This window comes from Ceratotherium simum, chromosome X (genome assembly GCF_057802395.1).
Source record: "Ceratotherium simum simum isolate JZ-2026a chromosome X, ASM5780239v1, whole genome shotgun sequence".
Lineage (NCBI taxonomy): Eukaryota > Metazoa > Chordata > Mammalia > Perissodactyla > Rhinocerotidae > Ceratotherium > Ceratotherium simum.
Window position 1 is genome coordinate 113262234 of NC_141940.1, and position 23670 is coordinate 113285903.

Genomic DNA, 23670 nt, shown 5'->3' on the forward strand with positions numbered 1-23670 from the left:
AACAGGCGGGCTAGAGGAGCTACCATGGAAGCGCTGGAATCGGGGAGCTGCCACTGCGCGCGGGAAACAGTTCAGCAGTGCCTGTGATCTCTCACTTAACCCTCACCGAGAGAGAGGCGCTGCTGTGACCTCCATTTATAGGAGAGGAGACTCAGAGCAGCGCTACAGGACTTCTCTGTTGTGCCTTCTTCCCGTAAGGAGGAGAGCCATTCTCGTTGTTTGGCCTTGATGTCAGGGTGCTGTGCTCTTCACGATTGTTTGGACTTCATCCAGTTCTCCGCTTTAAAAAAAAGCTGGTCGTTCCAACTTGGCTGCGCAGTTGTGATTTAAGAAAATCATTTAGGAAGCATTTGAGTCGTTGAGTAGTACTCTTATCACGTCTGTATTTTTCTGGAAAATATAATTCAGTTAGCTGTTTTAAAGGAAACCTAGGAATTTAGTGAGCGTATTTTACAAAAACATCACAACAGCATAGATTTGTGTATATTCTTATGTAGTTCCCTATTTCTCCACTTCTTTCTTTTCAAGGACTTTTTGGTATCTTTGTACTTTTTTTTAAATGTATTTTGATACCTGAGTATCTACACCTTCATCCTAGTAGTCAATGGCTGTTGAACATAAATGCTAGTCCCAGGCCTGCCTCATTCAAAAGTATAAATTATGACATCATCCTTGAAAGAGGCATGTTGGAAGTAATGAATTGGGTGGTAATCCTGAATTTTTCTCACCGTTGAAGAGAGAATTTAAGGGCCGGCCCCGTGGCTTAGTTACTGGCGGCCCGGGCTCGGATCCTGGGCGCGCACCGACGCACCGCTTCTCCGGCCATGCTGAGGCCACGTCCCACATACAGCAACTAGAAGGATGTGCGACTATGACATACAGCTGTCTACTGGGGCTGTGGGGAAAAAAAGGAGGAGGACTGGCAATAGATGTTAGCTCAGAGACGGTCTTCCTCAGCAAAAAGAGGAGGATTAGCATGGATGTTAGCTCAGGGCTGATCTTCCTCACAAAAAAAAGAAAAAGAAAAGAGAATTCAAGCCAGTTCAGAAGATTATAGCAGGTGAGAAATGGATTTGATCAGTGGTTCTCAGAGTGTGGCCCCTAGACCAGCAGCATCAGCATCACCTGGGAACTTGTTAGAAATGCAGATTCCCAGGCCCCACTGGCTCTACTGAACCAGTAGCTCTAGGGACGGGGCCCAGCAGTCTATTTTTAACAAGCCCTCCAAGAAATTCTTCTGATGTACGCTGAAGCTTGAGAATCACTGGATTAGTGCTCCCTCCCCACTCTGAAGAATTCTCAGGTAAATTATTAAGCTATTGGGAGAAATGGCATCTTCGTATAAATTGCAGTTGAAGCCACCTGGTTCTGCTCTTATCAGAGACAGAAAATGGGATAAATGACCACTGAAGGGTCTCTGTAACCCTGCAATTCCTCTGAGGTTAGTTCCTGCCCAGGTATTTGTTTCTAAAATAAATATCCTGAATAAATACCAGAACTCCACGTGGAGTGGAGTTCAGAGAAATAGAATTCAGTAGTTAAAAAAGATTCAAAGCAATTCAGGTCTTTACTGGAGATTAGAAGTGTCAGAGGATTGAATTCTAACCTACAGCTCTTTGCCTGTTTCTCTAGCTCCCAACGGTACACACATGCACACCGCCCCCCCCCAAGAGTCTCTCGAAACCCTTCCCGCGCTCAACTCGCAGGCAGAATTCTCCCCAGAGGCAGCCTAACATGGCTCCTCCCTTGTCCCCCATCTCGCACTTCTCTCTTTCGCCCCCTCATGCAGCTTTCACTCACCTTTTCAGTGTCGATTAATCAGAGCTGATTCACTTCTTGCAGTCCTGAAACCCTTTCTACCTACATTCTCCATCTGTATAATGAAACCCCAAGACCTGAGCCCCATATTGGATAGCCAGAATGGAGGAAACCAAGAGGATAAAGGCAGTTCTCTTGCTGGTGGAGGAAAGGGAGCAAACCCCTCTCTCTGTCTTGAAGCAAGTAGAGGGTTGAATTGGGCCTCTGAGAGCTCTTAGACCTGGAATTCTGTGATTTGGGATTTTGACAGTGCTAATCATGCATTAAATTTACTTTTCAGAGTTTTTTGGGCATTGTACCCGGGTATGATTAAGCTCTGATTTTAACAGTGTTAAGGGTTGATTTATAAATATTCTCAGAGTTCCTTGAATGGACATGAATTTCATTTTGGAGAAAAATCAGGTTGCCAGACAAGAAGCTTCTTTACTGTTAGTGCTGGTTTTCATCATAGTCCACTGCACTAGAGCAGTCATCCTGAGGTATGGATGAATGCTGACAGGACCTACTGGGAATTGAGATTTAGCTCCACAATGAAAAAAATTTAAATGGAAAGTTTGGTGACCCTATGGGATTGTAATTGGTTTGAGATTTTAACGGAAAAATATGAGGCAGGGATATGTGATGCTTTTTGAACAAAAACAATATATCCTCATGCAAAGATGAAAAAGATTCTAGATTCTGCCAACTGATTTTCGGTTCCCATGGTAGGATTGAAGTTCAATGAGATTTCAGGCTTTAACTATTATTTTCTAACATATTTTTGTATATATCATTACCCCCGCCTGGAATTTCCACCTTCTTGCCCTTCATTGATCTGAATCTGATCCTGCCTCCTCTCCCCGAGGAGGGCAGCAGAGTCTAGGAGAAATCGCAGTGGATTAAGGGTCAGAGAGATAATGAGAATCCTCCCATTTAGTATGACAGTGGGTGGGTCACTTGACTTTTTTGAGTCTCCATTTCTTTTTTTTTTTTTTTTGTGAGGAAGATCAGCCCTGAGCTAACATCCATGCTAATCCTCCTCTGTTTTGCTGAGGAAGACCGGCTCTGAGCTAACATCTATTGCCAATCCTCCTCTTTTAATTCCCCCAAAGCCCCAGTAGATAGTTGTATGTCATAGCTGCACATGCTTCTAGTTGCTGTATGTGGGACGCGGCCTCAGCATGGCCGGACAAGCAGTGCATCGGTGTGTGCCTGGGATCCGAACCCAGGCCGCCAGTAGCAGAGTGCGCGCACTTAACCGCCAAGCCACAGGGCCGGCCCTGGGTCTCCATTTCTTGAATCTCAAAACAACCCCCCTAAAGATGGCCACTAACATTTAATGAGCATTTATTATAATGGAAAGTTCTTCACACATCATTTCATGTAATCACAATAACTGTTTATCACAACACACTTATCATTTATTGTAAAATTTTTATGCCCTCCCCCCTTTTAAACAAACAGTAGCAGACTTATTTATTTTTCTTTCAACTTGCCAACATTCATTTTTGCTCCCCAGTTTTACAAAATATAATAACAAGGCTCTTGAGATTGTGTGGCAAAGACACTTTAGAGGGATATATATGATTTTTACATACTCAAATGAATCACATACATTTGCATTCTATTAAAAATGTATGGATATTTGAGAGGAAATCATTATCTGGATATTTGAGAGGAAAAAGTAAAACCAGTAACCTGGGAGACTTGGAAGAAGGCCACAGATGAGATTAACTAGGCTATGGATTTTCTTTTTTTTTCTATTTTTTTTAATTTTTTTTTTGTGTTTGAGGAAGATCAGCCCTGAGCTAACATCCGATGCCAATCCTCTTTTTTTGCTGAGGAAGATTGGCCCTGAGCTAACATCCATGCCCATCTTCCTCTACTTTATATGGGTCACCGCCACAGCATGGCTTGACAAGCGGTGTGTCGGTATGCACCCGAGATCCGAACCCACGAACCCCGGGCCAGTGAAGCAGAGCGTGTGCACTTAACTGCTTGTGTCACTGGGCCGGCCCTGCAAATTTTTTTTTTTATTGCAATAATAATTCACATAACATAACATTCACCATTTTGAAGTGTAAACTTCAGTGGGTTTTAGTACATTCACAGTGTTGTGCAACCATCACCACTGTTTAATACCAGAACATTTCCATCACCCCCAAAGAAACCCTGCTCCCATTAGCAGTCCTTCACAATTCCCCCCATCATCCCTTTTATGCCTTTTTTATGACTGAATATTTCGTTATATAGATGTACCATGTTTTATTTATCTAGTCAATAGTTGATGGACGTTTGGATTGTTTCCACTTTGTGGTTATTATGAATAATGCTGCTCTGAACATTCTTGTACAGGTTCCCCTCCATTTTTACACATACACTTTATTGAGGGGTACACTCCCAGGGAACTGAGAGTGAGGGGAAAGGGGCGTGAGGCAGGAGAGGACGTAAAAGGTGCTGCGTCACCAAGCTGACCATGGCCTTACAGCCACACAGCCAGGCGCTTGGACCCACAGGCCGTGTCCAGAGAGGGTATGAATCCCTCTGACTCAGAGCAGTTCACTGGTAGAAAGAAGGGCAAATACTTCATCTGTTGTCGCCTTCCTGTCTCTCAGTCAGAGTGTATGCCATGGGGCCTTAACTCCTTTTTGCTCCAGGTCATGTTTCCTGGCCTCTGTGGGTAGCCGCTGCAGGTCTGGCCTGGTCAACATCAAGGTGCTGAGGTCGCTCCCTGTCAGCTGGTGCCATGCGTGGGGGGCTCCTCTGTCAGGGGCAGTGGCGGGAGCAGCTTCCAGGGTGTGGTGACTGAGGGAACCACACAAGCCATCACTAGAACAGTTCTGGCCTAGGAGCATGACAGGTGGCCCAGGGCCAGGGTGAGTGAGCGGGTGAGACTGAGCAGTCTAGGGTGGTGTGTAATCTGGGCCCCGTATGCAGAGTGATCAGAAAATGCTGCTTGTTTGCTCCTGGTTGATCAGTGGACTGGTTTTCTGGTTATATAGCTGTGTAACAAATGACACCAAAACTCAGCAGTGTAAAATGCTGCCTTCTGTCTCAGGGTTCTGTGTGCTGCCTGGGCTTGGCTGGGTGGTTCTCACTTGAGATCTCTCCTGAGGGGCGGCTGGAGGCCAGGGTGGCACACTCTGAGGCTGGCAGTTGGTGCTGGCTGTTGGCTTGGAACTCGGTTGTGGCTGCTGATTGGAGCACTTCCCTGGGACCCGCTGTGTGCCTTGGCCTTCTCACAGCGTGGTGATGCCTTCCCAGAGGGTGAGGCCCCAGAGCTAGCGTTTCATAGTATTTTTAAGGGTGGGAAACTGAGGCTTCTGAAGTTTAATAAGTGGGTCAGATCACACAGAGGCCACCGGAGTGATCATCCTTGTCCTGATGCTGTCACAGGATTGTGGGAAATAAGGAAACACTCACTCCGGGCCTGACACACAGTAGGTGCTCATGAACTCAGCATTTATTGAGTGCTTAATGTGTACAGAATACTGTGCTAGGCCCTGTGGGGGCTACAAGAAGAAACGGGACATGGGCCCTGCCTCTAAGAAGCTTATATACTGACAGATGGACTTGAAAGGGGGGCGGTGGGAGAGGGCCTATGGACAATGGAGCTTCCTGTGCTTGCGGATTGTGAATGAGAGAGGGAAGGACCCCAATTCAAATTCAGGAGGGAAAAGGGCTGAGAGAGGCAGAGTACTGATGGAATTTGGAGGAAAGATTCATTTCAGCCTGGAGGGTGGGGCATGGGGAGCAGCAGGGAAAGCTGCCTTCCTTTCTTTACCTTTGTATTCCTTGCACAACTCCAGGATAACGGGTACAAGATGCTTAAAAATGTTACTCGTTTTTACAGACGCTTCTGATACAAGGTTAAAATGCTCTATAAGGGCTGGCCCCGTGGCTTGGCGGTTAAGTGCGTGCGCTCTGCTGCTGGCGGCCCGGGTTCGGATCCCGGGCGCGCACTGGCGCACCGCTTCTCGGGCCATGCTGAGGCCACGTCCCACATGCAGCAACTAGAAGGATGTGCAGCTATGACATACAACTATCTGCTGGGGCTTTGGGGAAAAATAAATAAATAAAAAATTATAAAAAAAATAAATAAAATTATCTTTAAAAAAAAAAAAGCTCTATAAATGGGGAAGTGTCCGTCAGTGGGACATAATATTTATGGCCCATTCCTTCAGCAAATATTTGAACCATGGGCAGAGTGCTGGGGATTTAGAGACAAGACAAGAGTCTGAAGGGCAAGGGACAGATGAACAGGCCCAGGCAGTAGCATGTGGGGGGCCCATGGCAAACGTAAACCCTGTTTGGGGGGACAGGCAGATGGCCGACCATTCCTTCTGCAGCTGTGTTTTGGGGCCCACTCTGCGAGCCCCACACTCTGCTGGGCTCTGGACATTCAGAGAGGAGCCACAGGCAGGGCCTTGCCCTGGAATCAGCATCATCTAGAACAGCGGTTCTCAAGGTGTGGGTTCTGGACCAACAGCATCAGCCTCACCCGGGAGCTGGTCAGAAAGGCTGATTCTCTGGCTTGCCCCAGGCCCACTCCATCGGAAACTGGAGAGGTGCTCCCCAGCCGCCCAGGTTCACAGGTGGCTCTACTGCACGCTCAAGTGGGAGGAGCAGGGCCAGGATAGTTCTCAGGCCTGCTGCTGCACATCACAATCACGTGGGAGCTTTTAAAGCGCCAGCGCCTGGCCACACCTGAGCCGACTAGGTCAGCCTCTGGGAGGGAGGTGCAGGCACCTGTCGTTTGTAAAGCTCCCCGGGTGGTTCCACCGTGTAGCCACAGTTGAGAACCATTGGTCTCCTCGTGCTTAGACAGATCATCAGAGCAGAAACGAGTGACCACGGAGGTGTGAATGCTTCAGTGCCTGTCACTTCACAGAGGGGAGGGCGTCCTGGAGGAGGGGCTGGCTGGCGTTGGACCTCCTATTTGATGAGCTCTCCATTCCTGGTTCCCTTTCTTTTTTCTGGACGTTACAGTTGCACGGATGTGAGTGTGATTAGGAAGATTACTTTAAAATTCATTTAATGCAATTAATTTTTAAAAGTCGAACACAGCTGGCTTCCCCTAAAAACTTTGTATTTCGGTAATGGTTATTACCAGTACCATGAATAATTGACTAATATCAGCTCATTAATATTCAAGTGGGAGAGTGCCTCAGGCTAATAAAATTCATTTTAAAATTAGTTTTTAAAAATGCGTTGCTGCAGCCCAAGGATAACGGGAAGTTAGTCTCAGCAAGAGCAAATCAGTGAAGTATGAAATTTTATACTGTTCTGTTAACATAAAATAGTTGTTTGGCTGCTCAGGATCCCTGTCTCATTCTCATTTCCTATAGGGATGAATCGCCCAGGAAAAGGCCTCCGTTTCAGGGGTGCACATTACCTGAATGCTGTTGTCCTGGGAAGCATTACTGCATCAAGAATGGGGCAGAGGTGGCTCTGATATGGGTGCCCTTTGTCCTTCTCCTGGTTGGGACACCCTCTGAGAAGGTGTACCTTGCTCCCTCTTTGTCTTTGGGTCCCTCCCAGGGCTTCACACTTGGGCCAGATTTTTTTAAATGAAAAAAATGAAACTTCTATTTTGAGGTCATTGTAGGGCCAGCCCCGTGGCTTGGCGGTTAAGTGCTCGCACTCCGCTGCTGGCGGCCCGGGTTCGGATCCTGGGCGCGCACCGACGCACCGCTTCTCCGGCCATGCTGGGGCCGCGTCCCACATACAGCAACTGGAAGGATGTGCAGCTATGACATACAACTATCTACTGGGGCTTTGGGGGAAAAAATAAATAAATAAAATTATGAGGTCATTGTAGATTCACATGTAGTTGTAAGCAGTACTACACAGAGATCCCACATGCCCTTTACCCATTTCCCCCAGTGGTACTAGCAGCACTGTAGTCCACTGTCACAGCCAGGATCTTGACACGGGGACAGTCAAGATAGAGAACATTTCCATCACCACAAGGACCCTTCGTATGATGCCTTTTTTTTTTTGGTGAGGAAGATCAGCCCTGAGCTAACATCCATGCTAATCCTCCTCTTTTTGCTGAGGAAGACTGGCCCTGGGCTAACATCCGTGCCCATCTTCCTCCACTTTTATATGGGACGCCGCCACAACATGGCCTGACAAGCGGTGCTTGGTGCGCGCCCGGCATCCGAACCCAGGCTGCCAGCAGCGGAGCGCACACACTTATCCGCTACGCCACGGGGCCAGCCCCCTGTATGATGTCTTTTATAGCCACCCACTTCCCTTCCCTTCCTCTTCCCTACCCCCGGCAAGCACGGATCTGTTCTCCGTGTGTGCTCATGGGGTTCAAAGATAAAATTGGGTCTCTGGTTTAATAAAAGAAAGATAATAAGTGTACACATATAATACAAGGTACAGGGGACACAGGGTGATTGGGTAGGAAAATGAAACACTTTAGGATTTCGGGCCATACAGAGAGAAGGCTTCCTTTTGGAACCAAATCTGGCATTAACTCTTGAGTGTACCTTGTCTTTAGAGGAGGTCTCCTGGTATTGTTGGTGTTCATGTGTTGAGGTCACTTGCCCTGGGTGTGGTAATCGTAGTCTACCTGCATTCCTCTGGCTGGGTTGCTGCAGTGGTACTAACTGGTCAGGTCCTTGGCCCCTAACAAATAGGGGCTGTCTTGTTTGTGCTCTACCCCATCTTTCTTTGGGATAAGCCCAGGGCCTCTTGGCAGGGGTCCTCGAAGGGTCATCAAGAGTCACAAGGTGGAGGTTGGAGATGTGAATTAATTATTTGGCTTCTCCTCAAATGGATGTTCTGGAAATGTTTGCCAGACAAATCTTTTAATCAGGAGAGGCAGATGCTGTGTGGAGGGACGAGGCCTTATTCCAGCCTCCCTCAGCAAAACTCAACCCTGATTGACCTCTGAGATCTTCCTTATCTATGTGTCCTGGAGCAACTAAATGTGAGGGGAGAGAGTCATAGGAGTGAGCCGGCCAGCTTCTCATTCAGTGCTGTCTAGTGTGGTAGCCACAGCCTCATGTGGCTAGTGAGTGCCTGAAATGGGCCCAGTGTGACTGGAACTGCACTTTTTTTTTCGCTGAGGAAGATTTGGCCTGAGCTAACATTTGTTGCCAATCTTCCTCTTTTTGCTTGAGGAAGATTTGCCCTGAGCTAATGGTGGTGTAGGTCTGTGATTGGGAACCGAACCTGTGAACCTGGGCCGCCAAAGCAGAGCGTGCTGAACTTAACCACTAGGCCATGGGGCTGGCCCCATGGGACTGAACTTTTTTTTTCCCCCCAAATTTTCTTTACCATCTTTTTTTTTTTTTTTAAGGAAGATTGGCCCTGCGCTAACATCTGTTGCCGATCTTCCTCCTTTTTTCCTTTTTTCTCTCCAAAGCCCCACTAGATAGTTGTATGTCATAGTTATACATCCTTCTAGTTGCTCTTTGTGGGACGCCGCCTCAGCATGGCTTGATGAGTGGTGCGTAGGTCCACACCCAGCATCCGAACCGGCAAACCCTGGGCCACCAAAGCACAGCACACGAACTTAACCACTACGCCACTGGGCCAGCCCCTGGAACTGAACTTTTAATTGCATTTAATTTTTGTGTCTTAAATTTAAAGGGCCACACATGGCTCATGGCTGCCATATGACAGCACAGAGACTCCAGGTTACCCATGTTGGGCTGTTTGAGTCACTTCACCCCTGCCTCAGTGGGGCCAAAACAGAATTGCTTGGCACAGTTGCCCCCAGGGTTCTCTGGCTACCCCTCTTCCCCACCCAGCATCAGCTTCTCTAAAACATGGTTGAGCAAACATTTCTAAACTGTCAGTTTGAAGAGGAAGCAAATAATTAGCCTGCCTGGGCAGTGGCCACATCTGTGCCCAGCCGGCCAGTGCTTGGTCACAGTAGTGCTTACTTGGTACTTCTCTAAACAGTTAGACTCGCACGTCTGCTGTCTAAATTTGCAGGCTCATTCTGGGACAAGGATGGGATTTGTTCCCTGCATGTAACACTGTGTCACAGCTTTCCTTCCTGAGCGCTAAGATCAAGGTGTTACATTTTCTCTTTGCTGGAGAGCCGCATAGGAAAACATTAATTAAGAGTGTGGGTCCTGGAGTCAGGTTCTTGTGTTGGAATCTGGCTTCTCCACTTTCTGATGATGTGACCTCAGACAAGTTAATTAACTTCTCTGTGCCTCCCATTCTGCACCTATAAGATGAGGATCATAATAGCACCTCCGTCATCATAGGGTGATTGGGCTGAGTGAATACAGGCAGTGCAGTTGGTCCATGGTAACTGCTCCTGTTATGACGAAGCAGGTGATGACGACTGAGCATGACAATGAAGATTTTCTGGAAAGGAAATGATTTGAAGGTGTGACTCTTACAAGTGCCCACAAGGGGGCAACCTAAAATCATGCATACCCCTGGAACAAGCAGCCTTCTGTTTGTAAAGCCTTGAGGTAATGTGGCCAGTTTCAAATGTGCGTGGCCCTTTTCCCTCAGTTTTTCTTTCTGTCTTCTGTTTGAAGAACACTTTCATTGCTTCTCAGGCTGTACCTTAGATATGGGGCGGGCCCATGAACATCTGGAGGGTGGAGTGAGGTGCGGCTCCTGCTCGGGTGGATGAGTTGATGTGGGTGCTGACGCAAGCATCTGTCCAGGGGTCCTAGGCTTCTCTTTGTAGCTTTTCACGTAGAATAAATACTTATTAATCAAACGCCTGAGGTAGAGACTAGAGCCTGAAAGTGTTGAGAGAAAAGAGAAACCTGGTGTTATCTCCCTGCTCCCCTTCCACTGACTACATACCTGCCTTTGAGCATTGTGTGTGTACCTCGGGGCCACTAGGGGGGCAGTGGCCTGAGCTGGGCAGCCCAGAGATGCATAAGCCACCCCTTGGTTGTCTCGGTAGCCTCTCCCTCCCCCCAGGGTTCTGCCAACTGTGTGAGAGCACAGAGCATCATGGGGGCTGGGGAACTGTGGGGTCTTGAAGGTGGGTGGGGTTTAAACAGGTGCAGGGGGGTGATGGGAAAAGGGGCAGTTTGAGCTGGAAGGTGTATGGGAGAAAGGGTCAAGTTGGAAAGACAGTTTGGGGGCAGATTGTGAGGGCCAGCAATGATGAGCTGAGAAGTTGGGCCTTTTAATTCTTGATGACATTCATATTGTGGGTAGCGTCATAATGACTAAGAGTTGACTAAAAAGAAGCATGAAGAATGGCACTTGTAGTCTGGAGTTGATTTTCCAGTACTTCTCTCTTAAGCTTTACTATCCCTGATACACAGTGCAGGCTGCAGCATCAGATGCTTGTGGGGAATTGTGACAATCCAGTGTTTATCACATCCGGCCCCGTCTACATTCCCAAGCCTCTGGGTCCCTCTCCTGGACAGCGGCAGAAGCCTCTGAAAGGGGTGCAGGTTACTGTGGCAGCAAGGCACACTGTGAAGTCAGCGTGTGTGACGCTACCAGAGAGGAGGGCCCAGGAGCTGGGAAAGTGAATCTGCTTGTCCTAACACTAAATCCGATTTTTCCCGAATGTTGTGCTAGGACGTTATATAAATAATACTCATGAATGACCAGTTGTGACCGAGTGCAGTAAATTATTTCTAATCCTAAAACGACCATAAAGATAATTTAATCTTTGATTTAGGAGGCCTTTTAGGATCCTGTAGAAGATGGGTGGAGATGTGGAGCTCCCAGGGGTGTTTCCTGGACATTTGTGGGGGGAACTGCCATTTGTTCTGTTTTATTTGTTGTAGATATTTAAATGACAAACAGGAGCATATTATGTTTCTTCTTTGTGATTCTAAAATGCTAAGATTGACATTGGAGCAAACTTAGCAGAACCAAAATCAAACTTGAGTGTTGCATTTCTCAGAGCTGATACAAGGAGCTCATACTTAGCCGTCAGCAGTTGGCTCCTTCCAGAAAGTAGGATGTTCACTTTTGTGCTTCTCCCTTCCCCTGGGAGCCAGGCTGGGGGAGGTCTGGTGGGCTTTTGTGCACACTGCCAGGTCTCGCTGTCCCTTATTGCACTTTCTGACCCTTCCCAGGCCAGGCCTGGGGACAGAGGAGTAGGAGAAAGGTTTGGTTCTCCGGGGCTGGCGTTGGGGCTGTGACAGCACAGCTTGGTGGCTGAGTGTGGAAGCTGTGGTTGCCGCCCTTCGGCTCTCAGGGTCGAGCTGTGTGTGTGATGGGAGATGAAGGATCTGGCCTCCACAGACGAAGCCATGTTGATGGATGATGTGTGCTTGTAGCCAGACCCAGGGCGCAGGCCCAGCGGCCCCTGGCACTCAGCAGGTAGGGAAAGAGGGAAGAAGTATTTCATCGTGTGTTCTCTCTTATAGGCATGGATGGATTTTTAAAATCTGATGAGAGACAAAGGCTAGCTAAAGAAAGACGAGAAGAAAGAGAAAAGTGTCTTGGTAAGTTGTGCACTTTGGCTATTTAGATCCAAGGGAGTGGAGATGTGGCGGTGTCTTTTGTGAAGATCCCTAGAAATTTGTGACTGAATGGGAAGAGAACTAGGACAATTGCTAGATGAAGGTGAAGAATTGGGGGCAAACCCACACTGCAACTGGCACGTTCACAGTTGTTATATAGTTCTGGGAACAGTTCGTTTCCTCACTGAGCAAACATTGAACCTCTGCTGTGTTCTATGCACCGTGCTAGGGGCTGAGGTTTTGGTGGAGAGTGAGAAACAGTAGCTGTCCCTGTCCCCTCAAGTGTCCACTGTGTCTACTCACTCAGGCTCTCTCCGAGGCATCTAGAAGGGCCACCCTTGGGAGAACTGAGAAAATCAGCACTTAAGACATTTTCTGTGCTAGGACGGGAAACCCAGTTGAGAAAGGCTGTCTTGCCTCTTGCTGGCTCTAGACAGATAAGTACGGCGTGTTCCCCTCAGGCTGCTATGAGGTAGGTAGATAGTGGTTTCCCCACGGAACTGAGACAAATGAGCTTTCAAGTTCCCCCTTGACTGCCTCCTGCTAGTTGGCGCAGGTATTGCATCCTCCAGGGAACCCTTCCCTGATTCTGCCAGGTGGAGTTAAGGCCCCTCAGTCAATGTCCTGAGTGGAAGGCCGGTCTTCTTCACGTGTTCGCACCCTCGCCTAGCTCAGTGTCTGGTGCATGGTGCATGCACAGTTAACTCGTTTTGAACAAATGTACCCTTACAGCTCTCAATGCTCAACATATATGGCTGAGCCGTTGTGATAAGTCTGATTTAATGATGGCAGTAATAGTCATGGCTCCTATGTGTAGGGGCACTTATTGTGCACTAATCCATGCATTACCTCGTTTGATCTTCACAACATCGTGATGGTGCAAACGTGACTGTCCCCACTTCACAGAGGAGGAAACTGAGGCAGAGATTGCATGGTTACCATGCTCAGGCTCACCCAGCTAGTGGCAGAGGGGCCAGAACCCTTCATCGCGATCACCGCAGCCTCGGATCCCACCAGGCTCTTTTTTTGGTCTCACTCTTGCTTCTGCGTTTTTGGTCTTAATCCAAATGGGGTGCTCTGGTAATTACACCTCTCTTCCGCTTTCCTTCCCCCAGCTGCCCGGGAGCAGCAGATCCTGGAGAAACAGAAAAGAGCCAAGCTGCAGTACGAAAAGCAGATAGAGGAGCGATGGCGGAAACTGGAAGAGCAGCGGCAGCGGGAGGACCAGAAGAGGGCTGCCGTGGAGGAGAAGAGGAAGCAGAAGCTCCGGGAGGAGGAGGTAAGGTCCCAGGACCCCAAGCCGTCACAGTGGCCCCAGAGCTTGGTATGCAGGGCATCTGAGTGTCCCGCCCAGCTCGGGGATCTGAGAGAGATCTGCTCCTAAGCCTTCTCGCCGGTGGCTCCCCATGCCTTCTTTCAGCAGTGTGACACCATACAGTGGAATCAGCACTAGGATAGGAACGAAGAGACTTACCCATTCAACGCAGGTGTTAATTTGCTGTATGGCATTGGACAAGCCAGTTGGCCTCTCTGGGCTTTGATTTGCTTGTTTCTGAAGTGAGGGGGTGGGATTTGGCAATCTCCAAGGCCTCTTCCAGGCCTAACCTTCTCTGACTCTAAGACATGGAGGGGATTGTGAATAGGGGCTGGGTGATGTAGACTTGGGGCTTACGCTGGGAGTCCATGCCTCCAGCGCAGACTGGAGGCTAGAGAAGGGCTGTGAGGGTAGAGGATGATTTGATCCTGTTATTCACTCTTGGAAAATCAAACAGTATGACTTCAAATACAAAGATGCTAGTATATTTAAATTTTAATGCAGTGCCTTGCTTTTTTCTCTCTAGTTACCTTTTAAAAAATAAATGGAATGTAATTACCCCTACAGAGTCCTTTATTACTAAACTTTGAAAATATATTTAGAAAGCATATTTGGGGTATAGATTTTCTTAACAAGTATATTTTAAGAATGTAATCATAGCCTTGTATCAGGTGATGATCATTTTTTATTCATAAGGTATAATGACTCATCATTTAGTATGAACAATATAGAGATTTGTTAATTGCCAACACTGTAGGATACAGAGATGTTTGTATAAATTCAGTATTTTTTAAAATCTCTGAATGGTTTATCACTATATATCTTTACCCCTCCTCTTTTTTTTTAATTTAAAAAACATGAACTTGCGCACACGCATGCACACACACAATTAGATCCATCTTTGCCCACAAAGCACTCGTTGAAATGATGATTTCTTTGTTCTTCTCAGCAAATGAAGGTGTAAGCAAGGATCTTAACCACGGTTCACTGTTACTGGCTGCAGCCTGATCACTGTGTAGCTTCATCTGCTCCTGGTGCAAATCCCAGCTCTCCCACTAGGCAGCTAGTAGCCAGGGGCAAGTCCCATAACCCCTCATCACCCTCCAACTCATTCTCCTCAGCCCAAAACAGAGGGGTTCACAGGAATGAAAGGAAGTGACTCTTGTGAAAGTGCCCAGCAAAGCACTTAGCGCAGAGTAATGCTTAGAAATGTTAGATTCCCTTCAGTGACTTCAGCTGACCTTGGCTAAAGCAAGGTCAAGAGAGAGCTACGCAGAAAAGATTATGGCACAGTCTGTAGACTGAAAAGAAAGCCGCAGTGTGATAGGCTGTTGCGGTAACCTGAGACAGACCTCTCCTTTCCCAGCCTTTGTGTATGTGTCGTGAGTCAGTGGACTCGCCCATTTTCTTCCCATCCTCTGTTCCTTGACTCACAGCTTGTTCCCTTCCTCTCGGGCTCTCCATCTTGATTCCTGACGTCCTGCGGGACTGCTGCTTCCAGGAAGAGGCTCTGTGAAGTTACGGGGGACACTTCCCGAGCCTCTGACACAGCTGACAGTGTCACAGGGGCCTGCCTTTGAGGTATTCCCTGTCTGTAATTTGTCTTCATTGAACAGCAGTGCTGGAGGCATTTTAAATCAAGCTGTCAGACTCCCCCTCTTGTAGATGAGGGAATGTCGTGCCAGATGGTTGGTCCTGATGCAGCTGAATCTTTAGTGGTTGTGCTTCCGGATAATATTCTATTTGCATTCTGTGCTCCCTTTCACCCTTAATGTGGTGATGGTGGGGAATGGGGGATGCTGCCTGACCCTCGTCAGCACAAACACGAGCTGGGCTTGCTTCCCTCTTCTCCCTGGACACAGCAGGGCAGGGCTGAGAGCTGGGCCTCCCATGGTTGTATAGCAACCCAAGGAAACACGGCCTCCCTCTGCCACCTGCTCCTGCCCTCAAGGCCCCTGGAGGCCCAGGTGGAACCTAGGGACTTTCCACATGCAGGCTGGCCTGTTAACCACATCGGTGTCGGCGCTCTGCCAGCACAGAGGCCTGTTCGGTGTTCTTGTCTGGGGAAGAGGGAGAATCTCCTTCTGCCCTTTCCCTTAAGGTTCTTCTGGCTGGCCAAATAATTAACAAGACAGGTTAGCAGGAGAAAATAATACCAAGTTTAATAACATGTATACATGGGAGAAACTCAGAAATGAGCAACTCATCCCTCTGTCTAAGCTGCTTGCTTAAGTATTGCAGCTAAAGGCGAGGAGTGTGTTGGGGGTGGGTAGTGGCCTGGGACTTCAGAGGGCAGGAGGACAATTCTTTTCGGGGTCATCTATAGATAATGTGGTCAGGGAGAGACAGAGTTTTTGATAAAAGAGGCTTGGTGCCTTTGCTATTGTAACCTCTATCCTACATTATCTTTATAGCCATCATGATAGAAGATCTGTTCCAGGAAGGAGCCACCATGTCAAATTCTTTAGGCAGTTAGTGGGGGAGGTCAAATGTCCTTCAGAGAAAACAATCAAGGTAAAGAGATACATTTCAGGGTGGCCAAATCTTGATCTCCCACATTCTCATGGGTGATCTTTGGCGAGAATGGTTAGGTCTACACCACAGAAGCTCCTTTCCAAAGGAAACCTTCTGCATTTGCCCCCATGGTTCGCTGGAGATCTTTGTTTGGGAGGACTGCTGCCTGCTTGGCCCATGGCTGTGAAGATTCTCCAGTCTCTTCTCAGTGTCAGATTTAAGTTCATTCTGTCACGCTCTGTCTCTGTCAAACAAGGAGAAGCTTCTGCAGGAAGATGGTTCGTTCCATTGTAGTCCATTTTGCTTCTCTAACTTCTTGAAGAGTGTTTGGGTTGCCCACCAAGTCCTACCTCTCTAGGTGTGATATTAGGAGCTCATAAAAGGCCTGTTGACCACCCCCCAGCCGTGCCCTGGCTCCATGTCCCTAAGGTTGCCAGGACGTCACTCTTGGTAACTCCTCACATCTGTGCGGGTGAGCCCCAGACTTGGTCAGGAGGCCTCCTGTCCACTGAGGCACAAGTAGGCACCACAGACAGCCTGGTTCCTGGAGAGCTGGGAGGGCTAGAGGCTGGTCCAGCCTGTCTTGGGGAAGGGGGGGTGTCCAGTGTCCACTTGAGACCCTGACCTTGAGCTCATTCTCTCGCTGGAGGCTGCCTTTTCCTCCAGGTGGGTTCTTCCAACCTTCACATGCCACACAGCTCCCAAGAATTGAGCTTCTGGAACAGGCCCTTGTCACCTGCCTAGGTTAGGGCTGAGAGCACAATGTGTTCACCCATTCTCCACTCAAGGGAGTACAGCTTCCTTACTAGAGGCCCTGGAAAATGGGATTTGGCAAAACCAACTCCATGTTCCTCATGCTAAACAGGTAACCAGGAAAGGCCTCTTTCAAAGAGTAGCTTCATCTCTAGGAGTTATTTTGACACATCACAACTTCTCGTACTCTTGTTACTTGATACCTCACAAAACCAACCAGGCTGAGTGTAAAAACGAGAAATTTCTGAACTCACCTAGACAGAAACTTTGCTAAGCTGAGAGCTGGCCACTCTCAGAGGGCATTGGCTGGCATGGGGCCATGGTGACTACATGGCTTTCTGGTGGATGTCTGTTTGTAGAGAGAAAGACCCTCTGTGGAGCCCTGCTGAGGACCATTTGGGGGCTTGTCGCTACACTGGCATCCCCAGAACGCTTGTGTAAGGACAATGGAAAAGGCACAACCAGCCCTCCACGCCTGTGAGAGACGGCTGTCTGGGTACCAGTGCCCCGGCTGTGCCCTGCTGGAGGCCTTTTATACTGCTCGGCTAGCTCAGCGGGTTACCTTACCTTGGTCGTGACCCTCCTCTGAGTTCATCCAGGCAGATCTAGAGCCAGAGCTCAAGGGGTCAAGGGTGAGGTCCCCTCATTCCTTCCTTCCACTAAGCCCCACCCAGTAGAGGGCATTCTAGGGACAAGACTCTGCTGTGCTCTTTCTCCATCGTCTGTTGATCATCAGATGATTCTCAGGAGAACCAGAACTTGGCAGGAATTTTAGTATGCAGCTCTAATATTTATCAATACTGTTCTTCTGATCTGATTGAACTTTCTCACATGCTCTCTCTCATGTTCAGCCTTTCCTCAAACCAGTGGCTCTTGCAGTGCTGTCCCAGGACCAGCAGCACCAGCAAGGCCTGGGAACTTGTCCGAAATGCAGATTATCAGGAGACTGTCCCAAGCCTGTGGAATCCGAAACTCTGGGGGTGGGGCCCAGCTATTGGTGTTTTAACAAGCCCTCCAGGGTATTCTGATGCAAGCTCACTCAAGTTTGAGAACCACTGCTCTAAACTGTCCTGTTAGTAGTAATCCTCCTCTTCAAATTCGAGTTCATTTAGCATTGGTGAAGGGCTTACTATACTAGTCATTATCTTGTAGATTTGAGTAATCTGGTGTATAGGTAATATCATTCCCGTTTAATAGATGAGGAAACTGATGCCCAAGGATGTTAAATGATTAACTCAAGGACACAGGGCTAAAAAGTGGCATGCAGAGGTGGGATTTGAATCCATATCTCCTGACTCCAAATCTAGGATTCTATCCATTTCATCACATGAAGGAACAGAAAGATACACATACTAGGTAATACTGACCTGTATAGGACTAACTTCTAACAATAGTGAAGTGGACCAGTTTTGTTTTTGACATTTTGGATCACCCCATTCTGATGACTTTGGGTTCCAAAAGTCCCCTTACCAGAGAGCTTGGTAACCACCTATTTTTCATCATCTCTCCAAAAGTGGGTGACACAAAGTGATTGTGTCTTCTCTCAGGGATAGCTTCATTTTCATAAGCCTACTTATGGTTCAAAGGAATGAATATCTAGTGGTGGAATTTGGAGCAGCTCAGTGGATTGGGAGTGGATGGCAGAGGTGTTTTTTCTAAAGGTAACTGAACGGTCCAGGAGTAGGTCTGGCGTTGGGTGAGCATTCCCTTATAGTTATGTCCCTAGATAGCTGCTCAGCGGTAAGGTTGGCCTGACAAGTCTTGGTGTTCTTTGTTCTCATGGCTCTCCTGGTAGATGGGAGACTGTCTTGTGAGGTCTTTCTGGCATGTAGGAAATCTCCTATAACCCACTCAATGCTAAATTCACATTGAGGTGAAAGGTTTCAACGCTTAAATTAGGTTATTGGTTAAATACTTTATGTTAAATCCATATAATGAAATACAGTTCAGCCCCAATCTTGAGCACTGGTATTTCAAGTGTCACGTAGTCAAGAAGTTCTAGTCCCTCCAAGCCCCCAGCTTTTCTCAGGCGGACCACCGAGGTTGGCTGTCAGAATTTAGTGGCCAGGGTCGTGAGGACAGGACTCTGCCAGGAAACGCGCACTCATGATTGTAGAGTCTTGGCCAAAAACTAAAGCAAATGCAAATCGGACACTTGCAGGAGGAAAAAAATTCCCTTTCTGATCACACGTCCCTGGAGAGGCTGTCTCTTAGCAGAGTGCTATTCAGAGAAAAATTATGCCAGAGGAGACTGAGATGTGGAGAATGCTCATCTCATCCCTCTGGGGTAGACAAAAGGGATGGATCCAGATACCTCCTAAGTGACCTTTCTGTGTTTCTAGTAAGGGAAATAAAGGAGCCTTTCCCTGATCCTTAAGTCACGGTTACTCAGCTGGTGCTGCCGTAAATTAATTTTGCTTGCTTGTTTATTTAAGTCACAAGAAAATAGTATCTTTTTGTTTTGGAGTTGGACTAGGATTGGCCCAGTTCCTGGAGCACCTCAGGGTTGGGTTTTATGAGGGCGAAAGAGTACCTGCGTAACTGTCTACCATGCTTCGGGCCTTCTCCAGGGGAGGCAGGGAGAGGAATGGGCATTTGCAGTGTCATTGGGGTGTTGGGGTGTGCAGAATTAGAGCAGCTTCACTCCAGTGCCAAGGAAAGATTTGCCAGCAATCAGGCCAAGCTTTATGAAAATCACAATTTGGTTAATACAGGAGAGTGCTTTTGATAAATGCTCTGTTAAGAGAAAAGCCTGGTTATTGTTTTTCTCTTCTGGCTAAAAACTGTTTAGTTCTTCTTCCTCTCCCTCCATCTAACTCTGAGAATGCATAGATGTTTTATTTTGTGGCCGGAATGTTCTCTGCTCTTGTCTCTCTTAAATTTTGAAATATGCAGTATTATCCTCAGAATACCATGGAGCAGAAAAGGGTTACAATGTAGGAAACAATTGATTCCCCTTTAAGGAGTTCTAAGGTGAAAATGGGGCTTTGCAAAATAGATCTCAAAGTCATGTATCACTCCAAAAAAGTTATGCTTAAGGCTATAAAAATTCAAATTATATTTGAATTTAAATTTTCTCAAATCAAAAGGCTTTATGCTTTTCAACTAGAGAGGATGCAGTTGGTTCTAGTGCACAATTCCAGTTCTACTGGATGGGGCAAAATGGGACTGGAGACAGACCTCAAGGAGTTAATGCTGGTCTGGCATTATTCTTAAACAAATCAAGGCCTGGCTGCGGCAGTGGCAGCGGCAGCGCTTCGGCCTCTCCCAGGGGGAGGGGCGAAGGTGTTGCAGCTGGGAGCCAGCACTAGCCGCATTGTTTACTCTCCACCCACTAAGGAGGCACTGGTGTGGCAGAGAAAGCACGTGTGCCTGGGGTTTGGGTGCTGAGCAGAGAGAGCCCCATTTGGTGACTCACCCCAAGCACTGAGGCGCAGCAGTGCAGTGGGGCTGGGTGGTTAATCTTGCTCTCCCTTGCATGAACCGGGCAGGAGCGGCTAGAGGCGATGATGCGCCGGTCCCTGGAGCGCGCACAGCAGCTGGAGCTGAAGAAGAAGTGCTCATGGGGAGCATCGCTGGCCACAGCGACCGGAGGACGTGAGGGTGAGTGTAGAGCCATCCCTGCATTGCAGGGCCCCGGTGGGAGATCGTAGGGGAGGCGCTGGAGATCATGGGCACCCTGGCGCCCGCAGGATCTGGGGGATGCTTTGTACCGGTCTGCAGGTACCTTTTTCAGATGTGATGTTTAAAACTACCAGGCTTCCTGTATATGTGTTTCTCGGGAAGGGGATCTGTGCATTCTTTTTGGTAGTAAACAGCAGTTGATGCAATAACTGGGCTTTGAGGTAACGCAAAAGAAAAGCAAAGAAAATGAATGCAGAGCCTGGTTAGCTGGATCTGCCTAGCACGCCCAGGGATAATCTGCTTTCAGGGAAGGTCACTGGCAGTAGGCTGTCACCGCTGCAGCACGACCCTGAAAGGCTGAGCAGTGGGTACCCTCTAAAAGGGGCTGGGGTTTTTCCCTCCTCATTATTAATTTTTGTTTTGCTCTTTCAATTTTGTTTCAAGGTGACTTATTTATTTCATTATCCAGTTCATACTCATCTTTAAATTTTCAAATGTTTAATTTACTGTATGGATTGTTGCTAGTCTCTGGGTGGCTTTTCCCTCTCCTCAGTGTCTTCTTTTCCGTGGTCTTGTCATTCTGTTACACAGGAGTTTATACCAGCTCCTTCTGAGAGCAAATGGGTTTACATTTTTAGTACAGTTTCTTGACTTTGCTGTATTGTGCTTTTAACCTTTCGTCAGTGAATATACTTTATTCTTTCTGTTTTTGAGAAGTCAACAACCCATTTCAGTTACTTTTTCTGATTTCCTAATTAGAAACTAAAGTCAACCAGAAATTGGGACTTTTTTCTTTTACCTCTCTTTGCTCTGATTTTTTGCTGTGTAGGTGAATCAGAAAATACCCCACCCCCTCCTCTAGGTTTAGCAGCCAGCACCCTCCCTCCGGACCCAGGGACCACTGCCACTGCTGCCGAGTCCACCAACGGTATAGCCAAGCGTCACCATGCCATGGCGTTTTGTGATAACTGTTTTGATCACCCTCCTCCATCGCTGTGTCTGTCTCAACCACTTTTTTAGATTTTTTAGTCTGACTCCTTAGAACTTTTTTCTAGAGATGTTAATGACATGCTCATATTTCTTTGTTCCTCTGTCATCGTGGAGCTGTGCATGCCTTACATCCTAGTGCCCTGGAGACATTTCATCCTTAGCTCACTAACTTCTGCCTTGAAAATCTTGTCAATGTTTGACCTTGTGCATTTAGATCTTTAAAACTCTCATTAATCATTAGTTTTAGGCAGTAAGTAGTAGGGTGTTTCAGTCACTTCTGGTTACCAAAACCTGTAATCACACAGAGTTCTGGGTGTTCATGCGATGGGTTCCTGGAGAGGTGCTGGAGAGGGAGTGGTGAGGAGTTGATCGGTACTAACACTAAGAATCCAAACAAGGAGATAAGTTGGCTTCGGTGTTGATTTCATCTCTCTGTCTAATAGGCTTTCTGTTTTGGATATAGGCCTGGGAAATTCTTAGGGTCTAGATCAAGAACAAAACTAGCAAAACTTTACTTTCATTGAATAATGACTTTAGAAATTCAACCCATCTTTGGCTGGCAAAGAAAAAAGATATAAAAGGGTTACACTGTTTACCAGCAATGCAGATGGTCATAGCAGTAGGAATAAATATCCCTGGTTTCCCGCATTCCTTTGACAAAGCATAATCCTTATTGGTGTTGCTGAGCTGCAGAGACTTTGCTACACGAGCCAAATTAACTGTAGTGTGGGCACTGGCCTTCTCCCAACAGAGAGGAGCTGGTAGAGTTGATAATTACTTCTTGTGAATCGCACCCAGGGCCCGGGCCAGGATGTGGCGAGTGCAGTACTCGACTCGGGCACACAGTTTCAGGGGGCACCAAAATTCTCAGTAATCAAGATAAAATAATATTTTAATAAATCAAAGTTAATGCAGAACAATCCATGATGAACAAAATATCAAATTTCTAAAGACCAGTGCCATGCTGAGCCATATCGGAGCCTGAGGCCAAAGGGGAAGTGTGTACCTCTATATACATGGTTTTATGTAATTTCTTTTTTTGCAGGGGAAGATTCGCCCTAAGCTAACGTCTGTTGTCAGTCTTCTTCCTTTTTTTCTTTTCCCTCCCCAAAGCCCCAGTACATAGTTGTGTATAGTTGTAAGTTCTTCTGGTTCTTCTATGTGACCCACTGCCACAGCGTGGCTACTGATAGATGGGTGGTGTGGTACTGAACCCCGGGCCGCTGAAGCAGAGCACGCTGAACTTCAACCGCTAGGCCATCAGGGCTGGCTCTGTAATTTCTAATGGTTAATTTTTTTCCAGAACGTTAAAGTAGTTGCAACAAATACTGATAAATTGGAAAGTAGGTTATTAAAACTCACATCATTTTAAGTTTAAATATTTTATTTATACCAAAGCAGAATTTATTATAGTTTTACTTGAGCTTAAGTTAATTAAAAATTATTCAAGATCATCACTTGGTCAGGAGAAATTGTCAAACATGGCAGTTCTCTCATTTGAAAACAAGATGAGGAGAGGAGTAGATTTTGAAAATATTATTGTTGAGTTTGCTTCCTTTAAAGCCAGGAGCAAGCTTCTTTCCCTTGCCTCTGCCTCCAGTCTGGCTTGGCAGGGCACTGTCAGCACCTCTTCTTTTGCTGTCATGGTTTAATTTAGGAACCAGTCTAAAATAACAGCTAGAAATGAAGAACACCACACCCAGGACCACATGTTAAAATCTGAACCATACACAGTCATAGCATTTGAGAAAGGGCCATTGTGACCCCATCTGTTGATAAGAGGAAGAAACCAACTGCTAAAGGTTGTTCTGCTGTAGGTGCAGCTCCTTACATTACAAATGGTTTCTCTCCAAAACCTGAGCTATAGATCACCTGTAGAAAAAGTCCAGTTTTAGCTCACACAGTTTGTCAGACCATAGAACATTTTCCAGTGGTGATTTGTCTTTGGGCCCAGGTTGGTTTTGTTTTTGTGTGGTCTGAATATACTTAAAAGTCCTTGCACACAAGGAAGTGATTTGCTGATTGGATGAGCATGGCTTTAGTTGAACAGTTGAGTGAGGTTGAACATTTGAAATGGAAAAGAAGAACAAAGTCGAGAAATGGAAGAGAAGATCTTGCTTCAGACAGATGGCTGCTGTAGCGTGTGTGTTTCCAGATTGGCTAAGTAGATAGCAGGACATTGGAAGCAGTGGGCTGTGCCACAGCAGTTTAGGAGGCGTGTGGATGAGGACAGGAAGAACACTTTGGGAT

The 23670-nt window shown here is 47.1% G+C and overlaps 1 protein-coding gene across 3 annotated transcripts in view; it reads left to right on the forward strand.

Moving 5' to 3' along the window:
• The window catches only part of MAP7D2 (MAP7 domain containing 2), a 105063-nt gene that overhangs the window by 38703 nt on the left and 42690 nt on the right, over positions 1 to 23670 (forward strand). For all 3 annotated transcript variants that reach the window (XM_004435179.3, XM_087427566.1, XM_087427565.1), the window contains exons 2-4: positions 12129 to 12206; positions 13340 to 13503; positions 20298 to 20409. In XM_004435179.3, the coding sequence (XP_004435236.1) occupies positions 12129 to 12206; positions 13340 to 13503; positions 20298 to 20409 (354 nt within the window). The remainder of the gene's footprint in view (positions 1 to 12128; positions 12207 to 13339; positions 13504 to 20297; positions 20410 to 23670) is intronic.